General features: G+C 35.9%; 2 protein-coding genes across 2 annotated transcripts; one reads left to right on the forward strand and one right to left on the reverse strand.

Moving 5' to 3' along the window:
* Positions 1–2,132: 2,132 nt before the first annotated feature.
* On the forward strand, positions 2,133–21,746 carry LOC136798600 (arrestin domain-containing protein 3-like). Its single transcript, XM_067055234.1, has 8 exons — positions 2,133–2,200; positions 13,746–13,901; positions 14,081–14,320; positions 14,455–14,619; positions 15,959–16,132; positions 18,711–18,956; positions 19,371–19,525; positions 19,888–21,746. Exons 2-8 carry the CDS (start codon positions 13,763–13,765, stop codon positions 20,239–20,241), a joined length of 1,473 nt encoding a protein of 490 aa, XP_066911335.1. The 5' UTR covers positions 2,133–2,200; positions 13,746–13,762; the 3' UTR covers positions 20,242–21,746.
* On the reverse strand, positions 3,957–6,065 carry LOC136798599 (uncharacterized). The gene is made up of 3 exons (XM_067055233.1): positions 5,577–6,065; positions 4,937–5,346; positions 3,957–4,391 (listed from the first exon to the last, which is right to left on the reverse strand). The coding sequence occupies exons 1-2, from the start codon at positions 6,039–6,041 to the stop codon at positions 5,221–5,223; spliced, it is 591 nt and encodes a 196-aa protein (XP_066911334.1). The 5' UTR covers positions 6,042–6,065; the 3' UTR covers positions 3,957–4,391; positions 4,937–5,220.
* Positions 21,747–22,164: the final 418 nt, after the last annotated feature.

The following is a 22,164-nucleotide window of genomic DNA, read 5'->3' on the forward strand; positions in this document are numbered from 1 at the left end:
TGACCATAGTCAGAAAATTGATTTTAGTATCTGAACATAAAAGTTATGTTTTAGATTCTTTAACACTTTTAACAAAGAATTGCCTTTATAAATTGCTTTTTAATCAAATCCCTGAAGAGTAATTAAGAACTTAATTGCTAAAATGACGTTATGAACTTTAAAAAGACGTTAATAATATGTTGCATCACCTTCTTTTATAAAAAGTGCTAAGTTTTAATGGGTAATTAACCTTTTTGTTTCGAACTTTTTTCAAACTGTCCGCAAAGAATTGAACTATTTTAAATTTTGCGGAAAATTTTTCTAAAAAGATGTGTCAAAAGTTATGACTGTTTTTTTAAGCAAAATCCAGATGAAAAATTGATGAAAAACCACTTTCTTGAAGATTTCGAGACAAAGAAGCATTTACAAAAATTTTCCGCAAAAATTTTTATTGTTCGGTAAAAGATACACCATCTACTGTGAAAAAATTTTCAAAATGTTTTTTCTTCGCCGAAACTAAGCTCTTCAAAGTTGAAATACTCTTCCTCGCAAAAGTCTTCATTTTCTTCTCCATCAAAATTTTTCAATGCAATTTTTGAATTTTCAGATTCAGGAATAGTTTGTCTAACAGAAAATGTATAACATGCCATCATAGTCTTGTTGGTTACATCAGTCAGAAAACACATTTTAAACACGGCAATTATGAAAAATTCACTATGGTCAGAGCCCTTGACTGCCGTGCGACGCCGGGTTACTGGCTACATACTACAATGTTGTCTATTTATTATATGGAGCGGTGGTCTTTGATCGCTTTGTACGGGAATAAATATGTCTATGCTCAACGGTACTCTAGGAAGAGCCTCAGAAGCGCTTTTGAAGCCAACGAGAGAGAGAAGAAACACCATTACAACAGAAGGATCATCGAGGTTGACCAGGGATCGTTTACCCCTCTAATATTCACCATTAACGGAGATTATGGAAGGGAAGCCAGTCATTTCATAAAAGCTCTTGCAATCCTATTATCAGACAAACGTGATGAACTACTGTCCCCGGGGGGGGGGGTACTACCCTTGTCGACCGACGGGGGTGCTCCGCGGAGGTTCGAAAAATGGACCCTACGTGGGACTCGAAATTTGCGAAAAAAGTGACCCTGAAAGGGACTGAAATTCCAAAATTTTCTACTTTTTCCCCAAATTTTCCAAAAAAAGGCACCCTACGAGGGACTGATTTTTCTATTTTGGTGTTTTTGCGACCCTACCTGGGACTCGTGAAGGTTAGAAAAGGTACCCTGACCAGCGGAGCATCCCCGTAACCCATCTTGCCCTAGTACCCCCCCGGGCTACTGTCTGTCACCCTCAACTGGTTGCAGACAAAGCTAGGACTTGCCCTTATAGGGGGGGGGGGTTTGTAGGGGTTCGAAATACCGTTTTCCCGTCAAAATTTTTGCTGAATCCCGGAACCCCGAAAATTGAAAAAATAATAACACCGTCACACCGGCTTTTACAGGGCAAAAATGTGCCTAAATACCGTTCCCGTCTGATTTTAAAATACCGTTTTCCCGTCTCTTTTTTCGTCAAATCCCGTAATACCGTATTAAAAAAGGGCCAATCCCGTCACACCGTAAAAGTACAAACCCCCCCCCCTTATAAGATCCACCGTTCTCTGCCTGAGAGGAAGTAGAACTTTGAAAAACAAAATCACAACAAAAGACTTTGAGGATATCACAACCAGTGAGTCGATTGGGTATTTGCCATAAAATATATTTCATAAATTTACTAGCATTCATAGGAAGATTTGGATATCAATCTCTGTAAATTTTGTTCGAAATAAAATTTCTTATGAAAAAAAAAAAAATAAATAAATATGTCTCGTCGCCCCAGACTACAAACCGCCCTATGGGCGGTTGCTACCTGACTTATCGCAGTAGGGACTCTGAAATTCACACGTGGTTACAATGAAAAGCGTCTTTATTTTTATTTTAGCCGTGTCTGGATTAAACAACCATAATTTCGGCCGGCCATGTTGGCTTTTTAATTTAATACGCTAATGAAAGCGTTGTTGTGACGGCTAGATTGTTTATTGACTACCGGTACTAGATTAGTAAGTACAGTACTGTAGGCTTTTGCCTTGACAGTGTCGTGACCTGATTTTTTTGGGAAGAAGTTATAAAAATGGGCGTGTCTCAATGCATAAAAACTTTGCTTTTCTAAATCAATATCTGGTAAGTCAGTTTATTTGGATCAGTGTTTGTCTAATTCTTAGTCAAGCACACAGTTGCAAAGTCTTGAAATATTGAACTGGCCGAAAGTGTAAATAAATTATTGTGGAAGTGTAGAACGGATAAAACGAATGTTTGGGAAATCAAAAAGACAACTTTTGTAAGGATGTTGAGTTTTGTATATATCCCACTTTGTGATGCACTGTTGAATACGAGACAAAGTGCAAGGCGGTGCTGCTAGCAAAGCGAGCGCAATATTTATTGAGTTAGGGGTTTTATTCTCTCTTAGGGCCAGTGTGGCAGTCAGCCTGTGTGGAAACGATGCAAAGTCCACGCTGAATTGTTATTTGATTAGTTCTAGTTCTAGTTTTATATTTGCATAAGACAAAAAATGCCTAATCTCGCAAATTCTACGTAAAAATACAAAAATGAAAAGGTTTAATAGCTAAGATAAAGATATAAAATATAGAATAAATAGGTAATTTATACAATTTTAAATTAGATTTATTAGATTAAAATTCAGAAAAATTTAAAAAGTTCAAACATAGTACAGTAATAAAAAGTGTGTTAAAAATAGTATACTAATAGGGGACGCACAATTTGCAGGGTCACATGAGAAAAGGTGTTTAAGCTGAAGGAGAGCATGAGAGCATGATTACATTGAGGTCCTATGCCAAAACAAGTTCGGCTTGTGATAAGGCAGGCAAAATTGCAGGGGGAGTAAGCCCCCAACGGGTCTAGGGCTCGTGGGGATTCAGGGGGCAAACTAAAGCCCTCGAAAGGCCTGAGATTTTGATCTTCTCATGCCTAAAAGTTGCCCAAAATTTGTAGAAAAGAGCTTGAATTGCTGGTACTTCTAAGTAAGAAATGTATAAAGTTAATTGAAGCAGTGCTGTATGAAGCATTTTGATTTTAGGCACAAGTGTTTCAACCGGTATTCCAACAAAGCCATATTTTGGTTTGTACAGAAATTCCGCCCACTCAAATCAAAACAACAAAATGGTCAATCTCACTAAAGCAAAATATTGCCGCCACAGCATTTCCCTGGATAAAAATTCTGGTCACGTGACCATCCGTGATTTTAGACCAATGAAAACGCTTCATTTCCCCGGATTATAGTTGTGTCTACACTAACATGCGGGAAATAGCTAGAAAAAGAGAGAAAAAACCGGGGGTCAAATTAAATTTTTCTCCCTTCTTGCGGCAAACATAAAAGACTTTAAGAGGCCATTTATTTAAGAAAGGGGTGTTTATATCATAAATAAATTATGTAAGTAAGTGATATTTTAAAGTAACAAGTTCATTAACAATTTTATTTTGAAGTTTGTTTTTAAAAATAAAACCCCCCGTACTAGATGATAATTTCATTTTCTTAACTTATGGACCCATTTGGAAGTATTTGTAATATAGTCATCTGGGCTAATTACGGGACGATTTTGACTTATTTGGGCGTTACTTTGAAAGTAATAATCCTAGAGATCCGATCTTTTGATATTTTATTCATCAAAGTAGGACCTTTGTTGCACAAGATTTATTACTTTTCCTTGAAATTTAGTAGATGTTCCTAAAAATTATTTTAAAGGTGTCCTGTAATTACCCCGCATTTCGGGGTAAGTTTTGGAAGCAAGACTACTTGCAAATATTAAGAAACTTGACATAGAGCTATATTTTTAAGCACAGCCTTCACAGGTGAAAGAATGTGTAGAGGAGAAATTTAAATCGAAGGTGACCAATGAGATCACTTTCAACACCTAGCAACAACAGTCATCCTACCGAACCAAACAAACAAAATACTAAACCCAAAACCGAAAGGAGAACATTAACCATAAAAAGACTTTGCATTTCGAAAATTGATTTTTCTATGGAAGAAAAGTTAGAAAAGGCAAAAATGAAGAGAAAAGAAAAGTTACCGTCAATAGGGGAGAATTTTCTAGTTATGAATTGTTTACATCTTCACAAATTGTAGATCAGAATGATTGAAAAATTGCAGCTCCCCCCAGCAGAAGGTTAATTAACTAAAAAGCCACGGACAATTTGAAAATAAAATTCCTATATTATGAAAACCCCTATTGACGGTTAAATAATGCTACTCAAAAAAAGTTATAACTTGTCAATTAATTTATCCATCATTGCCATACTTGCCGCATGTAATGTTTCTTTTCTCTTCATTAATGCCTCATCTCGCTTTGCCTTCCTCTCCTCATGGGAGGTCGTCAGTAGTCCGACACTTTCTAGTCCGACAGTAAAAATATCCGACGTTGAATTTGACGAATGCGTCAGTATTCCGACAACAATTTTGTCCGACAACAAGTCAAAAAAAACATATAAAAAACGAAATATGAATCGCGGAAGAGGAGGCACATCTTTTATTTAAAAATCCAAAGTCCCGATTTTGAGGTTAGGACCCTAAACCCGACTTTTCTTAAATTTTGGGAAGCTTGTTAGGATTAGGCTTTTAAGAGTCAAGAAATTGGATTTGGCTGTTTTAACGACCCTTCTTTAGTGATTTACAACCCAGATTGGCCCTTTATGTCTAATTATGTCAAAATGCCGCCAAAATGAAATTTTATTAAAATATTTTCTCAGTGAAAAACCCTTATTCAACATTCGACACTCTAAAACCTTTCGTTTTCGGACAAAAGTGACGTCGGAAAAAAAGACTTCCAAATTGTAAATTTATTTTATAGATTCGAACTATTTTACTGTCGGACTAGAAAGTGTCGGACTAGTGACATGCACCCCTCCTCATATCCTTCCATGAAAATTACCATTTCATTTCTCCTTCTTCCTTCTTTCGGTTTGGGCTTTGACTTTACTTTTGGTGGTGTGGTTGATTGTTGTGCAGTGCTAGCTGATGTAGATGGGACCTCTTGGTCATCCTTCTTTGAATTTCTACGTGTAACCTCAACTGTAGAGGCCATGGTGTAATCTGGTACTACGTCAGGTTTGTGACCTTCAAGGTCGTTTAGTTCTTCTTGGAATTTGCAAGTAGCCCTGCCTTGACCACTTTCTCGATTCAAGTTCTACATTTTTTTGAAGGCTTTGGTGACGGTTCGATGACGCTGCATGCACTGGTCACTTGAAGGAAAGGCGGTGGCACCAGCGTTAACAAGTTTGCACCTCAAGTCTTGAGCAATCTTCTGCCAAATCTGAAGAAAAATAATAAAATCCATAATCAGAAAAAAACTGAATGAATCAAACTTTCAATGCAAAAAATGAACATACAGTAAGCAGATTTTTGGAATTTAAAAAGAGGATTTATCAAATTTTAGAAGGATTTGAATTTTCGCATCACTAAAGCCTTTTGCCAAGAAGTTGAAGATCGATCAGAACTATGCCACTATATATATAATAGCTATGAAAAAAAAAGAGCAGTTACCTGTTTTTTTCTGTATTTTCCAGAAGACATCAATGGGGTGCAGTTTTTGTATGCCTCCAAAAGGGAAGTGGTAGCAGCATCCGAAAAGTAATAGGGTTCCTTTAGTTCCTTTTCCACCTTTTTATTTAGTTTAGCTGGCGGCTCGTCATTTTCTTTTGTTTCTTGTTTGCTTTTCTTCTTGCGTTTTCTTTGTTTTCCACTCGGGTCTGAAGGTGGAGCCTTAATCACCATTTTCAGGCTGTGTTTTTTAATTTGGCTTGAAGGCTGGCTGGTCACAGGTTGGCTCAAATCACTACTCCCTTCATCACTGTACCCATCATCATCAACAACCTCCTCAGGGTAGATACCCATCCCCAACCTGTTCAATTCCATTTCATCAATGGTTTCGAAGGTTTGGGTATCTTGACTGGAATCATCTCCATAGTCGTATTGACCTGTAGGTCTTCTTGGCTGTCCTGAGTTCATTTTGTGAAGATGCAGAAGTGAACAGTCAACAGTCGAAAAACCAAAAAAAATCTTTCGAATTTTTTGTTTTGGTTTCAATTTTGTTTACATGTAGCCTGGGTTGGCCTTGAAACGATAAAAAAAAAGTCGCTTGTATTTGTGCGTAATTTTATTTTTGTGCTCAGGCCAACTATGTTCAATATCGTACGAAAATAATTAATTTGTATGTCTTAATTATGCAAACGTCACGCATTTTATTTTCCACGAATAAATTTGGCAAAAGTGGCAAAATTGGAGCGAAAAGAACACAGATCTCGTGGGAACAGTGTTTTGTATGGAGACGTATGGAGGTAAGTTCCAAATTTGCCAAGAATGCCAGATTCACCACTTCTTTTTTATTTGGCATTTATGGCACTCCAATTTTGTCAACTTTGCCAAATTTCTGTCAATCGAATGTAAAATAATTGGCAAATAGGGCAAAATTGGCATATTTTAAAGTCAATCGAATTGGCTGTTAGATGAATACTTTTATTTATTTGGATTCATGAAAGGTTCAAGGTTTGTTTACTTTTTATTTCAAATTATTTCATTGATTTATTGAGCTGCAATGATTGAAAAACAAAGATTTTTTATACTTGTCAGCGTGGGCTTGGCCGCCATTTTGAATTTCGATTTTTTTCTCCTGTACTCGGCAATTTAGAGGTTGTTTGTAATACGCGATTTGGCTTACGCGTAACACTTGTGTAAGGGGACATACGTTCAGTGACACTGTTCGTGATGGCCAACTGGTTTGGCCCGAGGGGGAAAATTTTTAAATCTAGAGCCCTAAATTGGCTAAAATCACCCTCAAATCAATTTGAATAAAGGCAAAATTTAAAGGTAAAATACTTCATGAATCATGACCATGAGCAATATTTTAGGAATTAATGGGATTAGGGGTTAATGAATTAAAAGCGCTTTATATTCTATTTACACTCTACGTCGTTATATGACGGTCAAGGGAGAGCGAGGTGGATGCGTTTAAAGCTGGCGTAATGAAATCGGGCGTTAGAATGCAGTGCTGCAAATAAGGAAATGTAAGTTAGCCGGTAATTTTTACGAGCATAGCAAGTAAATTTTGAGCAGGGGGGTCTGGGGGCGCTCTAAGCCCCCCAGCGGGGGTTCTAGGGGGAGGAGCCCCCTTAGAAAATTTTGGAGTCTGAAATGACCCTTACATTGGCTAAACACCTATTTTAATTTAAAATCTGTTCCTCTTTTATAGCGGCATTAAGCATCTAGTTGGGTTGTAGAGCACAGCTATGTGCAAAAATGTGTTTATTGACGTCATAAATATCAGACGCAATCAAGTATTAAGGGGAGTTTCTAAACATCGACCAGAAATGGCGACCACGACCAGATAAATTTGGATTATTGAGTTTATCTGCTCTCTCTCCACGGTAGAGAATGTTTAAATCAAGTCCTCAGAATACTTAAAAGTGACCTTTGAAGTAACCAGTCATTTTCTTGACAAAGTGACACTATTTGACAAAAATATTGACAGGGTCATTAAGTATGATGTTTGTAAGCTTTGTTACACCAAATATTTTAATTATGCTGAATGAGATGCCTTTAGTATGAATAGATAGAACTAGCGGGTACCCGGCGTCGCACGCCGGTTTAGCTGTTGCTGAACGCATTTTAAAGTCCTTTGGATGTTGGGAAGCTGGCTTAAAATACGATGAAGTCAAAATTAAAGGGAAAAATGATCTTCAAAGTTTGACTCTGTCCCTCCCAGGTCACGTATCTTTTAACCATATTTTGAAAAAGATTTTTAAATTGTTGCAAAAATGATCAGAAAGGGCGTTATTCAAACAAACTATACCATTTAGACCATTGCAATTAGATTTTTTTCTCGCTTCGCTCGCTTTACATTTGCCGTACTTGTTGATGATTAGGAAAACTTTGATGTCAAGATAAGAGGAGTGAAATTATAGACATGACACGAGATTCGTCGAAAAAAGGCAGCCCGTGGGTACTTAGGCAAGAGAAGGATAAGGGCATGAGCCGTTCTTAAGGATGCCTTTTTAAAAATGGCAGTCCCTGTAAGGGTCTGTTAAAAATTCTGTTCTGTAAAAATCAGAAAATCAAACTTCAGTCCCACTAAGAGTCGGTAAAAATAGGGAAAAAAATTCAACTTTTTACCCCCAGAAATATAGAAATTTAATCAAATTAGTCCCAATAAGGGAAGTAAACTTCACAAAATTTCGCTTGTTTCTTCTTCTCTCTAGTCTCGCTAAGGGTCCAAGGGCCAAAAGTCAAGCAGCTAGGCACCTTCGTCATAACTTTTCGAATTCAACAATGAATGACTTAGATTTACAGCAATATAATTATCGACATAGATGTTTATAAGTCCCTTTTTACGAAGAAAGATCTCTTGTTTTACCGCCTTTCGAATGTATTGTTAATGTTGCTGTTTAGTTGTTCCAACAAACTTGTCTTGTGATTCTTATGTTTTAAATGTTTTAAATTTGTTCTTTTCTAAAACAGATTTTGTTTGAAAGATTTTCTTTTGTTTTGTTTTGAAATGAATTCGAATGTCTCAAATCAAATAAGGTCGTTAATTACATTCGAAAACATAAAACAAAAGAATAGAGAGAAAAAAAGAAAAAAACATAAGAGGCGGGCTCGGGCACGTCTGGGCAGATATTATAATCTATCAATCAAAACAAACTTATCGAACAACTCAAAGTCTTTATAAAACGGCGCGAATCTGATTTAACACATTTGTGGAGCAAGAAGCAAAAGTCATCTTTTAAAAGAACAAAACATTGCTTGCGAAAACGAAAGTGACACACAAACAAAATGACATACAGACTACGGCTATTAATATATAGACTTGTCAGTAGGAAAAAATTGGGAAGGCCAGTTTTAAGATATGAATCTAATCAATTATTCTATTGTCTTTATGCTGACAAAATGTATAATTTCGACAGAAATAACAATCTGATGATGAAATACAAAGCTTCTCAAACCATTTTCAACAAATATTGTGCCACTAATTATTTTGATGCCGATAATACAAAAGGATAGAAATTGACACCATAATCAAGCTCCAAGAGTGTCGAAATGGTTGTTTTACATATTTGGCACATGGCTTTAAATAGATGAGACAGGGGTGAGCTTATTCTTCAATATGATATATTATTCAAATGATTAGGAGAGACTGTATTCACTTCATTGTAATATATAAGGACACTCTACGTTGGAGAAAGAGAAAAAACTCGATAACCCAGATGTATCTGGTTGCTGGTCGTGTTCGCCGGTCGTGGTCGTCATTTCTGGTCGGCGTTTAGTAACTCCCAGTATTAAGAACTTTTTATAAGAAAGAACTTTTTTGTTATGAAAATAGCCAAGGTTGTAAATACGAAGGAACCAACTTTTTAGAGCAGTTCTTATAATTATAGTTTGGTAAGTATGAGGAACTAAAGAAATGTAATTAAAATGATTAAAAATTACGAAAGAAGTCTATAAATTTTAACCGGACAAAGTGAAAAAGTAAGCTTCAGAATGACCGGTAGAAACTACGAAATGACCGGTAATTACCGGTCACCGGCCGTTATTTGCAGCACTGGAATGGTGGTGCTCCTCTCGTCTTGAATAGCTTTGACTTACGCCGATATCTTACTTTATATTCACTCCTTATGCCGATATCTTACTTTATATTCACTCCTTACGCCGATATCTTACTTTATATTCACTCCTTACGCCGATATCTTACTTTATATTCACTCCTTACGCCGATATCTTACTTTATATTCACTCCTTACGCCAATAGGCCAAAAGAAATTACTGCCTCAGATTCGGCGTGCTGTTCACAAATTCCAGCCTGGACTTTGGGTCTTAAGAAAAATTTTCAACATTGATTTTGGATGAATTTTGTCACTTTTGCGTAACTTTGAGCGTAATTATATTGAATATTTGGTAATGAGGGACACACAGGGGATGTGGACGTACAGCGAGACAAAAGGTTCATTTGAATATGTGTCCCACAGGATGTGTCCCGCAGGATGTATGATGTGTCCCGCAGGATAAGTGCTCAGCAGGATGTGTCTGTATACTGTGAAAGCCCCTAGCAGCTGGAGCGAGGTCACAAAAAAAATCCAAAAAGACATGGTTGAAAGGCTGAACTTTTCAACCATAATGTCACCAACAAGTGCCAAGGCAACCAAGGACGCTGGCGCCAAGAGGGGGACAGCCAGTTATATGTCACATAGAAGAAAAGAAAATAGCAAAAGAACAAAGGAATAACCCATAGCCACCATTTTGCAACCATGGGGAATCGCGATTTTACAGAAATAGGAATCCTCATATCGAATAAAGCATCTTCTGAAAACATAGCCTGTCAAATCTCGGGAGACTCCCGCATGCCAACGTTTTTTCCCGCGGAAAAAGAATTCAGCCAAATCTCCAGCATTTTCGGGATGAGCTGGAGTTTTTACAAGATACTTCACTAATTGGTCATTTGAAGTGATAGAGATGACGCGTTCTTTAGAAAAAGTAATAAGATTATTTTATTACATCTTAACTAGCAACCAAATCAAATAAGAGCTTGTAAAAACTCCAGCTTGTCCCGTATTTTCAGGATTTTCTCCCGCATCTCCCGCATTTCCAAAAATTTTCAGATTTTCTGAAAAAAAATTCACATTTTGAAAAAACGAAATGGCAAATTTTTCCAACATGGAGCTCTCCCGCATTTTTGTGTGGCGAAGTTGACAAATATGTGAAAATTTCATTCAGTTAGTCATACTAGCGTCCTGCCAAAATGGACATCAAAGATTAATGCTGCAAAAGCGCTATATCGTTTACTTGACTCGCAGGCAAAAAAAAGTGCAAAACCTCTAAAGGGATTCATTGAAAAAAATGACCCTGTGCTTTTATAGAAATTAATATTTTCAATATTACCTAAAATTTGAGCCAAGCCAACCTTGAAAACTAATTTGAAGATCAACTTCCCAAGAAAAAGATCTATGGGGGAGACAAACCCACCTAGATCCGTGCACCGCCGGATAGGCTATTTCCCGGAAATCTTGCCGGACTTCAAACACTGACCCATTTACATGAGAGGAATTATTTTTACTTTAGCATATTAAGGCCTTAACAATGAAAGCGCTGTCTCAGGAATTGAATGACAAAATTTGGTTGGTTGATATTGGCTGTTGCACATTCGCAATCGATAATTCTGTCTCATTTCAAGTTTTTAAAAATTAATTGTTATGGGAGCTTGAACTTGATTGAGGTAACTCTCATCCTTGTTGATGCAAATACATCCTGTAGATGACTGATGTTGTTTTTTCTGAAAGCTTGATCTCCTAGTGTGACTAACTGTCTCTTCCCCATAAATGCGAAAATGAAAAACAAAGTTTTCTGATCGTCTTTTTAATCTGCCATAAAGTGTTATATTCCTTATAGAAAGAGACATTCTCCTACGAAGAGGCTTCAAAAAAAATTACGTAGAAAAAAGCTGTTAAAAAGTATGTTGTTTTATCTTAACAATTTCGTAAACTATGTCACAACCACAGAGCGCTGACTTTTAGTTTTATGACTTGTCCTCACTCGTTTGGTTTCCGTAATAAAAAGAAAGTCATTATTGTGAACTTTGAACATGCTTAAAATCAAGGTACTTCCAGAACTGCCAAAAACCGACCCTTAGAGAGACTGATTTTTGCTGAAAAGGTGACCCTAATGTCAACACCCTTCTGTAGAAATAAGAATAATAAGAAGGTCAGAATCACTGATAGACAAAAGATTTATTCCTCTCTAATTGCTAAGAAAAATAAGTAGTTTCAATCAGTGATTCTGACCTTCCCATTATTCCTATCTGTATATATCTCTAAAAAAGGGTGTTGAAATTAGAAGAGGGGTGTTGATATTATTAGACCAACTTACGGTGCACTGTTTTCCGCTCTTTCACATGCCATACAGAGTCATAAGTCTTGACTTGCTGTTATTAAAACCTGATTCTAAATTTTACAGTACTACCTACTAATCGTTTCTGTGCATGTCACAAGGTGTAGATAACATTCTCCAAATCACAAAGTTTGAGTGACACCTAAAATTTCGTACTCCTCAGATGTTTCAGAGCTTCTAAAAGATTTTGCGTGTTTTCTGACATGCTTGAGATTGGCCTCCTTCCTTCTTCTGTGTTGGGAGTTTTGATCGAACAAGAAGGTCTTTGAGGCTTTTGCCTCTTTTGAAACCAACAATAGGCACGTCAGAAAATACCTTGAAATGTTCTTCATTAGCCCCTGTAAAGAGTACATGAAAGTCACCCAAGACATTTTTGATTTTGGCAAAGACAGGATGGTACATGATATTGAAGACCAGCTTACGTCCACAAGTTTTTTTATCGCTTTGCTCTCTAAAGAGCAAATCATCTCGTCTCAGTTTTCTGGCCTTCAAAATCTCTTGAGGGACTAGTTTGTCACTGTATCCTCTTTTTTTAGCCACAAAGCTAGCTGGTCGCACCCTGTACGATCAAAAAAGGATTTTTCAGAACAGATGCGGTATACCTTAAAGTACTGATCATATCGATTCTTATCCAGTGTCACCAAAGTTCTTCCAGTAAAACATTGGATTTTGCCTAATCGAAAAGTTATCTAGAATGAAATTGCAAAATTCCAATTAAACACAAAAATTCAAATTTCGAACATTCCGTTTTACAGCGAAAAACCTTCAAAGAACTTCAAATTTCCGGAAACTGGACAGTGACTTAGTACCGAATAGTAGAAAGCTGATCTGCATTCTTTTCTAAAGTTTGTGTTAAAGCTTTCATTGAGGGTTCATTTAAAGGTTTTAGGAACAAATGCACCAAAATGCTTGCGTCAAATTCTGTAGCCTATTTCGCGGAGAGTCTCTCTCTCGAAAGAAAACATCAGTTGGGAAAATTGCATGCATTTCAGTAAAGGAAATGCCGAAATATTCCTTAAATCCAATAAAAAATCTTTGAATTGCTCAAAATTTGCCTAGAGAATTTTAAGATGGTCAGCCTAAATTTCTGTATTTTTATGCTGTCTCTAACAGCCCTTTTATCTGTGTTTTTTTTCCAAAATCCCAATATGTTTATCAGGCAGGAACGACAAAAGTTTTTCCATATGAGGCAGTTTAATGAAGTTGGTGGTGGTTTTACCATATATAAAAAATGTCGAGAGTTCTGACAAAACATCATTATTAGATCATTAGATTCTTTTCAAAACCTTGACATGAGCCTCACAACCAAACAATGAGCATTGGCAGGTGTGCTACATAATACATCCAAATTTCGAACTTTTCGGAATTTTGGGTTATGATATGCCAGCAAAAAAGAAAATAATATTTTGACCAAAATAAAGATTTGGTGCAAAAAGACAAAAAATGAATATCTCCCCAACATAATTTTGTCATTTCATAGCCATAGAAGTTGATAGACATTTGCTTTACATTGTTTCAATTTAAAAAGTTTGGAGTTTGCGGAATTCAAATAATCCAATTTCTTGTTGCCTTTACTACCTGTCCCTCCAAAAGCAGTTTACTTTGTGAATGTGTGAAAATAGAACAAAAAGAATCATGAATATTAAGCATGTGTTGATTTTCCCTTTGACCCCAATTTTGTAATGTTTTTTCATAATTCCCTTGGTTTTGAGTTTGAACGAAACATGTGCTGATTTGTTTTAAAGTTGTTACTTTCATATTTTATATTTTTACTTTCAGTAGCTCACTAAAAAAATATGGGGAAAATTCAATTTCTCGCTATTAATTTCACCAATGAGCGACAAGTTTATTATCCAGGTGAACAACTTGCTGGTGTTGTAGTGCTCAGCTTAAGTGCGCCTATGGAAGCTAGATGTATCAAAATGGAGTTTGAAGGTAAAAATAGTCAACTCTTTTATAATTCAAGCCTTTTTTATATTAAAGATATATTTTCACCAGTTCGCCTACTTTCTTCTTTGAAATATTATTAAATAATCTTTAAAAAAATCGAAGGTGATTTTTTGACATAGAAATTATGAATTTATCTCTCTCGATCTCGTTTCTTTGTTTTGAAGGGAAGGGATATTGCCATTGGTCAGAAACACATGGTACAGGGGACGACCGTCGGACTGAACATTACTATGGAAAGGAGAAAATTTTCGAATACAAATGCGTGATTTATGGTCAAAGCGGTGGTGGCTCTAGAGTGGTGTTACCAGCTGGGCAAACAAGTTACCAATTTGCTTTCACTGTACCAAATAACATCCCTAGCTCTTTCGAAGGCAGAATCGGACATATTCGCTATGAAATGAAAGGTTTGTTGACCTGAGAAATTTCCGTAAAAACCAAATACATTTCTCACTTGATTTCTAAACTTTTTTTATTAGTAAAAGTCTTAAACAATGCACTCAAAATAAATTTTTAACTTATTAATTACTTTTTTTTACAGCTGAAATCGACAGACCATGGAAATTTGACCACAAAGTGAAACGACCTATTACCATCAACGATATCATAGATACAAACCTTCCACAGTATCAAATCAAACCTGGCGGTACTGAACATAAAGATGTTGGTTGTCTATGTTGTGCTGCTGGTCCCCTAGAAATAGCTGGTCAGTTTTTTTTCTGGGTCCCATTCTGGCCGATTCAGGCCTTTTTCATTCATACAGTATGGATTCAAAAACCTCATCTGACTACTTTGACATTTTCTTTTAACGAACTTAGTAATAGCATTCAGAATATTATTCATATTTCATTCTAACAGAATGATTGTCTCAGACAAAGTCAAAGGAATGGTCTATGAAATTCCAGTATTGAAACATTTGTCTGATAGAGTCACACTCTATAATCAGAAGTTGAAAATCTTTTCAAACTTTTTAACCTCTTTTGCTACCATGTGGAGATTAATCTAACTACACTGGTATATTCTTCACATCAAAGCAAATGAGTATTATCTATTGGACACTAGTGCAGTCGAGTTCTTGGTAGCTCTGCACTATTATCTAGTCTTTCATATAAAACTTTTCGTGATTATCCGTAACACACTTTTTATTTCAATTATCTCTTGCAGCTAACAGTGTTATTGGACACTAGTGCAGTCGAGTTCTTGGTAGCTCTGCACTATTATCTAGTCTTTCATATAAAACTTTTCGTGATTATCCGTAACACACTTTTTATTTCAATTATCTCTTGCAGCTAACAGTGTTATTGGACACTAGTGAAGTCGGATTCTTGGTAGCTCTGCACTATTATCTAGTCTTTCATATAAAAATTTTCGTGATTATCCGTAACACACTTTTTATTTCAATTATCTCTTGCAGCTAACAGTGTTATTGGACACTAGTGAAGTCGAGTTCTTGGTAGCTCTGCACTATTATCTAGTCTTTCATATAAAAATTTTCGTGATTATCCGCAACACACTTTTATTTCAATTATCTCTTGCAGCTAACAGTGTTATTGAACACTAGTGCAGTCGAGTTCTTGGTAGCTCTGCACTATTATCTAGTCTTTCATATAAAAATTTTCGTGATTACCCGTAACACACTTTTTATTTCAATTATCTCTTGCAGCTAACAGTGTTATTGAACACTAGTGAAGTCGAGTTCTAGGTAGCTCTGCACTATTATCTAGTCTTTCATATAAAACTTTTCGTGATTATCCGTAACACACTTTTTATTTCAATTATCTATTATCTCTTGCAGCTAACAGTGTTATTGGACACTAGTGCAGTCGAGTTCTTGGTAGCTCTGCACTATTATCTAGTCTTTCATATAAAAATTTTCGTGATTATCCGTAACACACTTTTTATTTCAATTATCTCTTGCAGCTAACAGTGTTATTGGACACTAGTGAAGTCGAGTTCTTGGTAGCTCTGCACTATTATCTAGTCTTTCATATAAAAATTTTCGTGATTATCCGTAACACACTTTTTATTTCAATGATTTCTTACAGCTAACATTGATCGTGCGTGTTATTGTCCTGGTGAATCAATCTACATCACTGCTGACATTCAAAACAACACTACAAGAGATATGGAACGTGTCAAAGGAAAATTGATACAAACTATCGCCTACCATGCTTCCTCTAAAACTAAAACTCACTCCAACACTGTGGCTAGACTTGAAGGTATCATAAAGTCTTGATTGTTGTTTATTAACTATTAGATTGTTTCTTTCGGTTATTACTGTGTTTTATTTCACTGTTTTCTTTAGCTTTAGCTTTAGTTGACGATTGTTGGCGTTTATATATGCGAACAAGTTATTAAATTGTAGGTTTATAAATTTATTACCAGATCCTTTTACTAGTGGAAATGATAAGTATATAAAACAGAAAAAACTAATTCTGAATAAGTGCATATTTCAAGTATTTGGAATTCAATTATTCCATTCAGGGTGGCCAGCGATACTGGAAATACTTGAAAATACTTGAATATACTGGAAAAAAATATTGGTACTTGATTATACTGGAGTTTTTGAAAAAATGCCCATTTTTCCAGTATATACTTGAAAATGATAAATTGGAATACTTGAATATACTTGAATTTCTTTTTTCAATCAAATCTTCTATTTCCAGGGCTCTTACAGGCTGTTTTGAAGTATAAATTTTCCAAAATTTTCTCTTCGGACCCAACCATGGTGGGTCCTCCTGATAACAATGTATTGTACCCTATTTGTAAGGTTAGACATTCTAGGTTGGTCTTATTCACTTAACCTATTTGATATGGCTTTTTAAAAAAAGATGAACCTTAATGGGCATACAAAAAATGAAAAAAAGTAAAAGCAGAATCTTAGATATTCTTCAGCTCAAGTTATTTACTGCAAGATAACCCTCATTGAGAATTTCAAAAATCTAGCCTTTGGAGCATGTATTGAAAGAATATATTATCCAATGTGCAAATTTTCACTCTTTTTCTACCAAATGGATATCTGATATTTGCAAATCAAGCTACTGCTGAAAAATGGAGCCCATGGTAAATTAATTGCTGTGCAGGCTAATGCTAAAGCGGTCAGGGAAAACCTGGAAAACCTGGAAAAAGGGCTATTTTTAGAAAAAGTCAGGAAAAACATGGAAAAGCCAGGGAATTTTTGTAAAATTCTTCAAAAGTCAGGGAAAAGTCAGGAAATTTCTTTCTAGAGTCCCTTGAAATTGATAGTTTTAGCCAATCTTTGAATCCCTATTTTTCAAAATTTTCTTTGTCCGACCCAACCATGGTGGGTCCTCCAAGTAATCATGAAACCCACTAATAACAGGACACGTGACCTATCTAAAATTGATGGTGGTATTTTTGAAAAGTTTGAAAGGTAGTGACATGAAAAGTGCTCGCCAATTTTCTATGTTAAAAACTCTTGCTAGAAAATAAACCTTCTGGGAGCAGTGAGCCATAGGGAAATGATTCTAGAAATAAGAAGTTGAAAATTGGGAAAGTGTCAATTTTTCAGCAAAGTTTTTGATTTGACTGAATTGACTAAACTCTTAAGTATACAGTTTCTTCGTCTGCTCGAACTGGAAATGTCTTAAAAGTCTTGAAGTCTGATATTTGAAGAAAATATTTCTGATAGTCTCTAGAAAACATTCTGGGAATTCGGAACATTTCTTTCTACTACTTAGAATTGCAAAAGAAATTCTACCCACTTCACTCGCAACCAAATCTTCTGATTTGACAACCTTGCTGCGTTAGCTGTTAGTAATAAAATTCTAGAAATTAGACAACCGCTGTAGTACGCCATGGTGTCATAAATCCACTAGTTTCTATAGCACATTTTGATCTGTTGTTTAATTTGAGAAAATGTCAAAATAATTCTGGCATCAGTGACATTATTCTGTGCACACAATTTTGTCATAATATTTTTAAGAAAGAGAAGCCCATAAAATTTCTGGCAAATTGAGGATCCGGATATCCCTATTCTAACGAAGCACCATACGTAAAGTTCAAAATATACTTGAATGTACTTGAATTTTGCACCTTCATATACTTGAAAATAGCAAAGATATACTTGAAAATAATCAAAAATGCTCCAAAAAGTACTTGAATATACTTGATTTTCAATGACTAAAATCGCTGGCCACCCTGCCATTGTATGCACCTATTTGGACTTTCTAGATGCATTTTTATAACTTTGTCGCTATCTCCAGGTACAGTAATATCGGTTGAAAACACGACGTAGCGAGTGATTATGAATTATTCGGCTTCAATACTGTACAATGTATTAGCGTCCTTCTTATAGAATCCGTAAACTAAAATGTGACCATATTTTCTTATACTTTAGGGGAAGGAATTTCGTGGAAAGAAACTTTCGCGAATTTTGAAAGTTAATTCTGTGAAATATTCTGAAAACCTAATTCGCCAAAGTTTATTCTTGCGAAAAAAAAACTTTTCCTGAAAATCTGCCTTTTGTCATGAAATTTTCTTTAAAACAATTCAAACACACATTTTAGGTTGATGGAAGTGAAGAAAGTCAGGTTTCAGCCCTCTGTTTCACAAAAAATCGTGAAAATCTTGGATAAAAAAAAAATGTATTTTGAAAAGCTGATATTGCGAAAGCTAATTCTCGCGAAATGCAATAGTTTCGTAAATTTGCTTTTTCGCGAAAATTTCTTCCCTCAAAAATCTCTTCCCCTAAAGTAATAGTATCAAGAAGATGAAATCTGGCTCGATATCCTTTGACCAATGAAATCGCTAGAATCTTAATCATTCTTTTCGCAGGACCTGCCATTCCAAGAGGACAGTTTGCCAAGTGGGACAACCAACAGATGCCCATTCCGGCTTTACCACCAAGTATTATGAACTCTCGTGTTATCACCGTTTCGTATTATGTTGAAATAGAGGTTGAAGTGCCATGGGGAATGGACCCTGATATCAAACTGCCAATCACCTTAGGAACAATCCCATTTCGTCCAGTTTACCAACAGTTTACAGCGCCACAATATAATGCCGGTGCGCCGCCAATGGGTAAGGAATTTTTTTGGAACATTACATTGAGTTATTGAGCAAAATAATCATGACATGATTTCAACTTATGTTTTATACAAAGTCCATTGCGGTGCAAGTCTGTGATCGAAATCTTCACACTACCAATCGGCAGAATGTTAGTGAGACACAGTGATATCCTTATCCAGATGGCGAGGGAATGTATACCGAGCTTATCGTTCTACATCTTCGATTTGAGACTTACTAAGCTAATTTGACGTCAATCGATACTTCGGTTATTTGCCGGCACGACAGAGAGGGTGGATTTAGAGAAATCTTTATTTTTATCAAAGGAAAAACTTAGCCAGGGAAAAGGTGACGAAGTTTTCGCCGACGGTAATCTTCCCCGACGGAACATTTTCCACATTACGGATTTTTACTGTTTTTATCTTCTAGGTTTGGCGCCGCCGAATATATTTACGGATATGCCACCTCCATCATATGCTTCTGCCACCGGAGAGCAAGCGGTCAATATTGCCGATGACAACGACAAACATACCAGGGGAAACCTCTCTTATATGCCAGTCTACACATTTGCACAACCTTATCAGGTATAAGGCGAAAATAAAAAAATGTACTGTTTCCGGAATGCGGGTGCAGGAAAAAAGCTTTCATGCGGCAGGCCGGAAAAATTTTTTGTTTTGCTATTTTTGATCTTAAGATCATTGAAATAGAATTTTAAAGATGACTTATGTACAAACAGTATGAAGTAAGCCTAAGCATAAAGAATTTAATCACTTATTTATTTGAGTAATTTTTTTATCCTATCGGTAACTTTTTGAAGAATAAAATCGAAGGCAATTTTAACCCATGTCAAGATTACAAGAAGATGTATCAGCTATAAGATGCACTTTTCTTGAGAATTAACGAAATTACAAACTTTCTTAATTTTCTTTTTTCCCTTCTTTTTCAGGGACCTCCACCTTCTGCTCCTGCAGAGCACCAACTTCCACCAGGCTTTCAACCTCAGCTTCAACCAGGACCGCCAGGAGGATTTGCTCCACCACCCCAACAGCCTGGAGGATACGCACTCCCACCTCAACAGCCCGGAGGCTACCCACCAGCTGGTCCACCAGGAGGGTATCCAGCTGCAGGGCCACCTCCCCAGGGAGCGCCAGGAAACTACCCAGCCGGACCAGGAGGCTACCCAGCTGAACAGCCGATAATTACCCAACCAGGGGCTAGCCCATACCCACCAGCTGGTCAACAGCCACCCTATAATCCTGAAGGGGAAGCTGCCCCTATTTCAAAGCCACCCATGGAATAACATAGTCTTATGCTTATTAGTGAAATTCAACGTTAATTGAGAAAGACTCCCTACGATCAGAAACTTTAGTTTTTTGCACCAAATTATTTTTGTTTCGACTTTGTCAGATAGCCTAATGATCAGAGATTAGAGATTCGTAATGTATAGTTCTTATATTAGATTAGTAGAAATTATTTATCATAAATTTGCATTTTATACTAGGAACAGTTCTTAAAAGTTAAGTTTTTAAGTTTAAGATTTTGATTATTATTAATTTTTTTCATTGTGCAAGTAGCAAGGGTTCTTTTAGATTATTTTCCGTCCAACAATTTCTTATCAGGCACCATGTTAGTTTGTTTGTTTGTTTTTTTTTTGTTTTTTTTTGTTGATTAAATTCTTCTTCGTGGAAACCTTCGAAGACAAAACAGTCGGATTAAAACAGATTCCAATCAGACCCTAGGCTGCACGCATACCCTCTGATATGTTTTATAGGGGATGCGTATCGTGTATAAAATTATTCCCGTCTAAGAGTTACCCCCTATTTTCGTGTTTTTGAGTTTTAGAAATTTGGTTACTAAGTTTTATATGACATTATGAGAGATCTTTAAATTTCATTAAATTTGAATTGAAAATTTGAATGACTATAGAGGTTATTAATCATTTTTAATCATCTTAAACTTTTTAAATAAAATTGAAACAGGGCGGGAATTTTATACACGATTTGCATCCCCTTTATCAAAACATATCAGAGGGGATGCTTGCAGCCTAATCAGACGAATTTCCAATTTCTTATTATTCAGTCGGACAAAATTTTATAAAATAACGTTTAGTCGCGTACATAGTTTTGATTCTTCTTTTTATTTCATGTTCTTCCTTTTGAAAATCGTTACATGCCTAGCAAAGTTATATATTTTTATTTGTTGTAAGTGTTCATGGTTTCCTCGTACAGCACGAGTAAAAGTTACATTTCTTTTATTTTTTTATTAAATTAATTTTTTCTATAGTATCTTAAATAACGGAACTCGAAATTAAGACTGGAATGGACATCTTGGATACCAATTTTTCTTTCTAAAGCCACTCTTTTACTTTGAAGATATTGTGCCATAGAGTTTCAACAGAAGAGTACATTAGCCATCCTTTTTCTAGAAAGAAAAAGAAGAAGTTAAGTTTTAAAAGTTGTGCAACATTTCGGGTGACAAATTGAACTTTCTTTGTTCTCGGGTTTTAAATTCCGGCCGTAAATGTTGCTTTCAATCCAGGGTTTGTATAAAAATCAGGTGGGTCGCGCAATTTTTGTAGGAAATAAATGGCTTCAAATCCTACATAGGAGATTGGATTTTAGCTTCCGGTTATACTTGATTGCATTGCGCTGTATCTGAAAATGATAGCCGGAGTCTATTTTTGATCTTTAGATGTCCGTTCCAGTCTTTTTTTAAGAGTTCAGTGAGTAAAATTGTTCGAGGAGCACACAGCGTTCTTTTCAGACATATTCTTCCATCTTTGAAATATATGATAACAAATTGTAATTAATACATTACATTTTTCACTCTCAAAGTGAAACCAATAATTCAGGGTTCAGACAGACCCTGGAAAACCTGGAAAACCTGGAAATATGATAGATTTTCAGAAAAATCAGGGAAACTCAGGGAAACCCAGGGAAAAAAATTTTTTTTCCCAGTCTGCTCAGGGAAACTCAGGGAATTTTATTTTTTGAAGAATGAATGGAAAAAACAGATTTAAAAGTATTTTTAGTTTTAAAGTGTTTATTCATATGCAGTATTTGTAGCTTTAATTTTTACCTTAGGTTTACCATTTGATTTGTGTGCCTTTTGTTTAAAGATACATCTCTTTTGACTCTGCTTAGTTTTTATGGTTTGCTTGATACTCAGGGGAAAAATAGGGAAAAAATAGCTAAAATGAGGAATTTCTCAGGGAAAAAACCTT

The sequence above is a fragment of the Clytia hemisphaerica genome, unplaced genomic scaffold (genome assembly GCF_902728285.1).
Source record: "Clytia hemisphaerica strain Z4C2 unplaced genomic scaffold, Clytia hemisphaerica genome assembly, whole genome shotgun sequence".
In the NCBI taxonomy this organism is placed as follows: Eukaryota; Metazoa; Cnidaria; class Hydrozoa; order Leptothecata; family Clytiidae; genus Clytia; species Clytia hemisphaerica.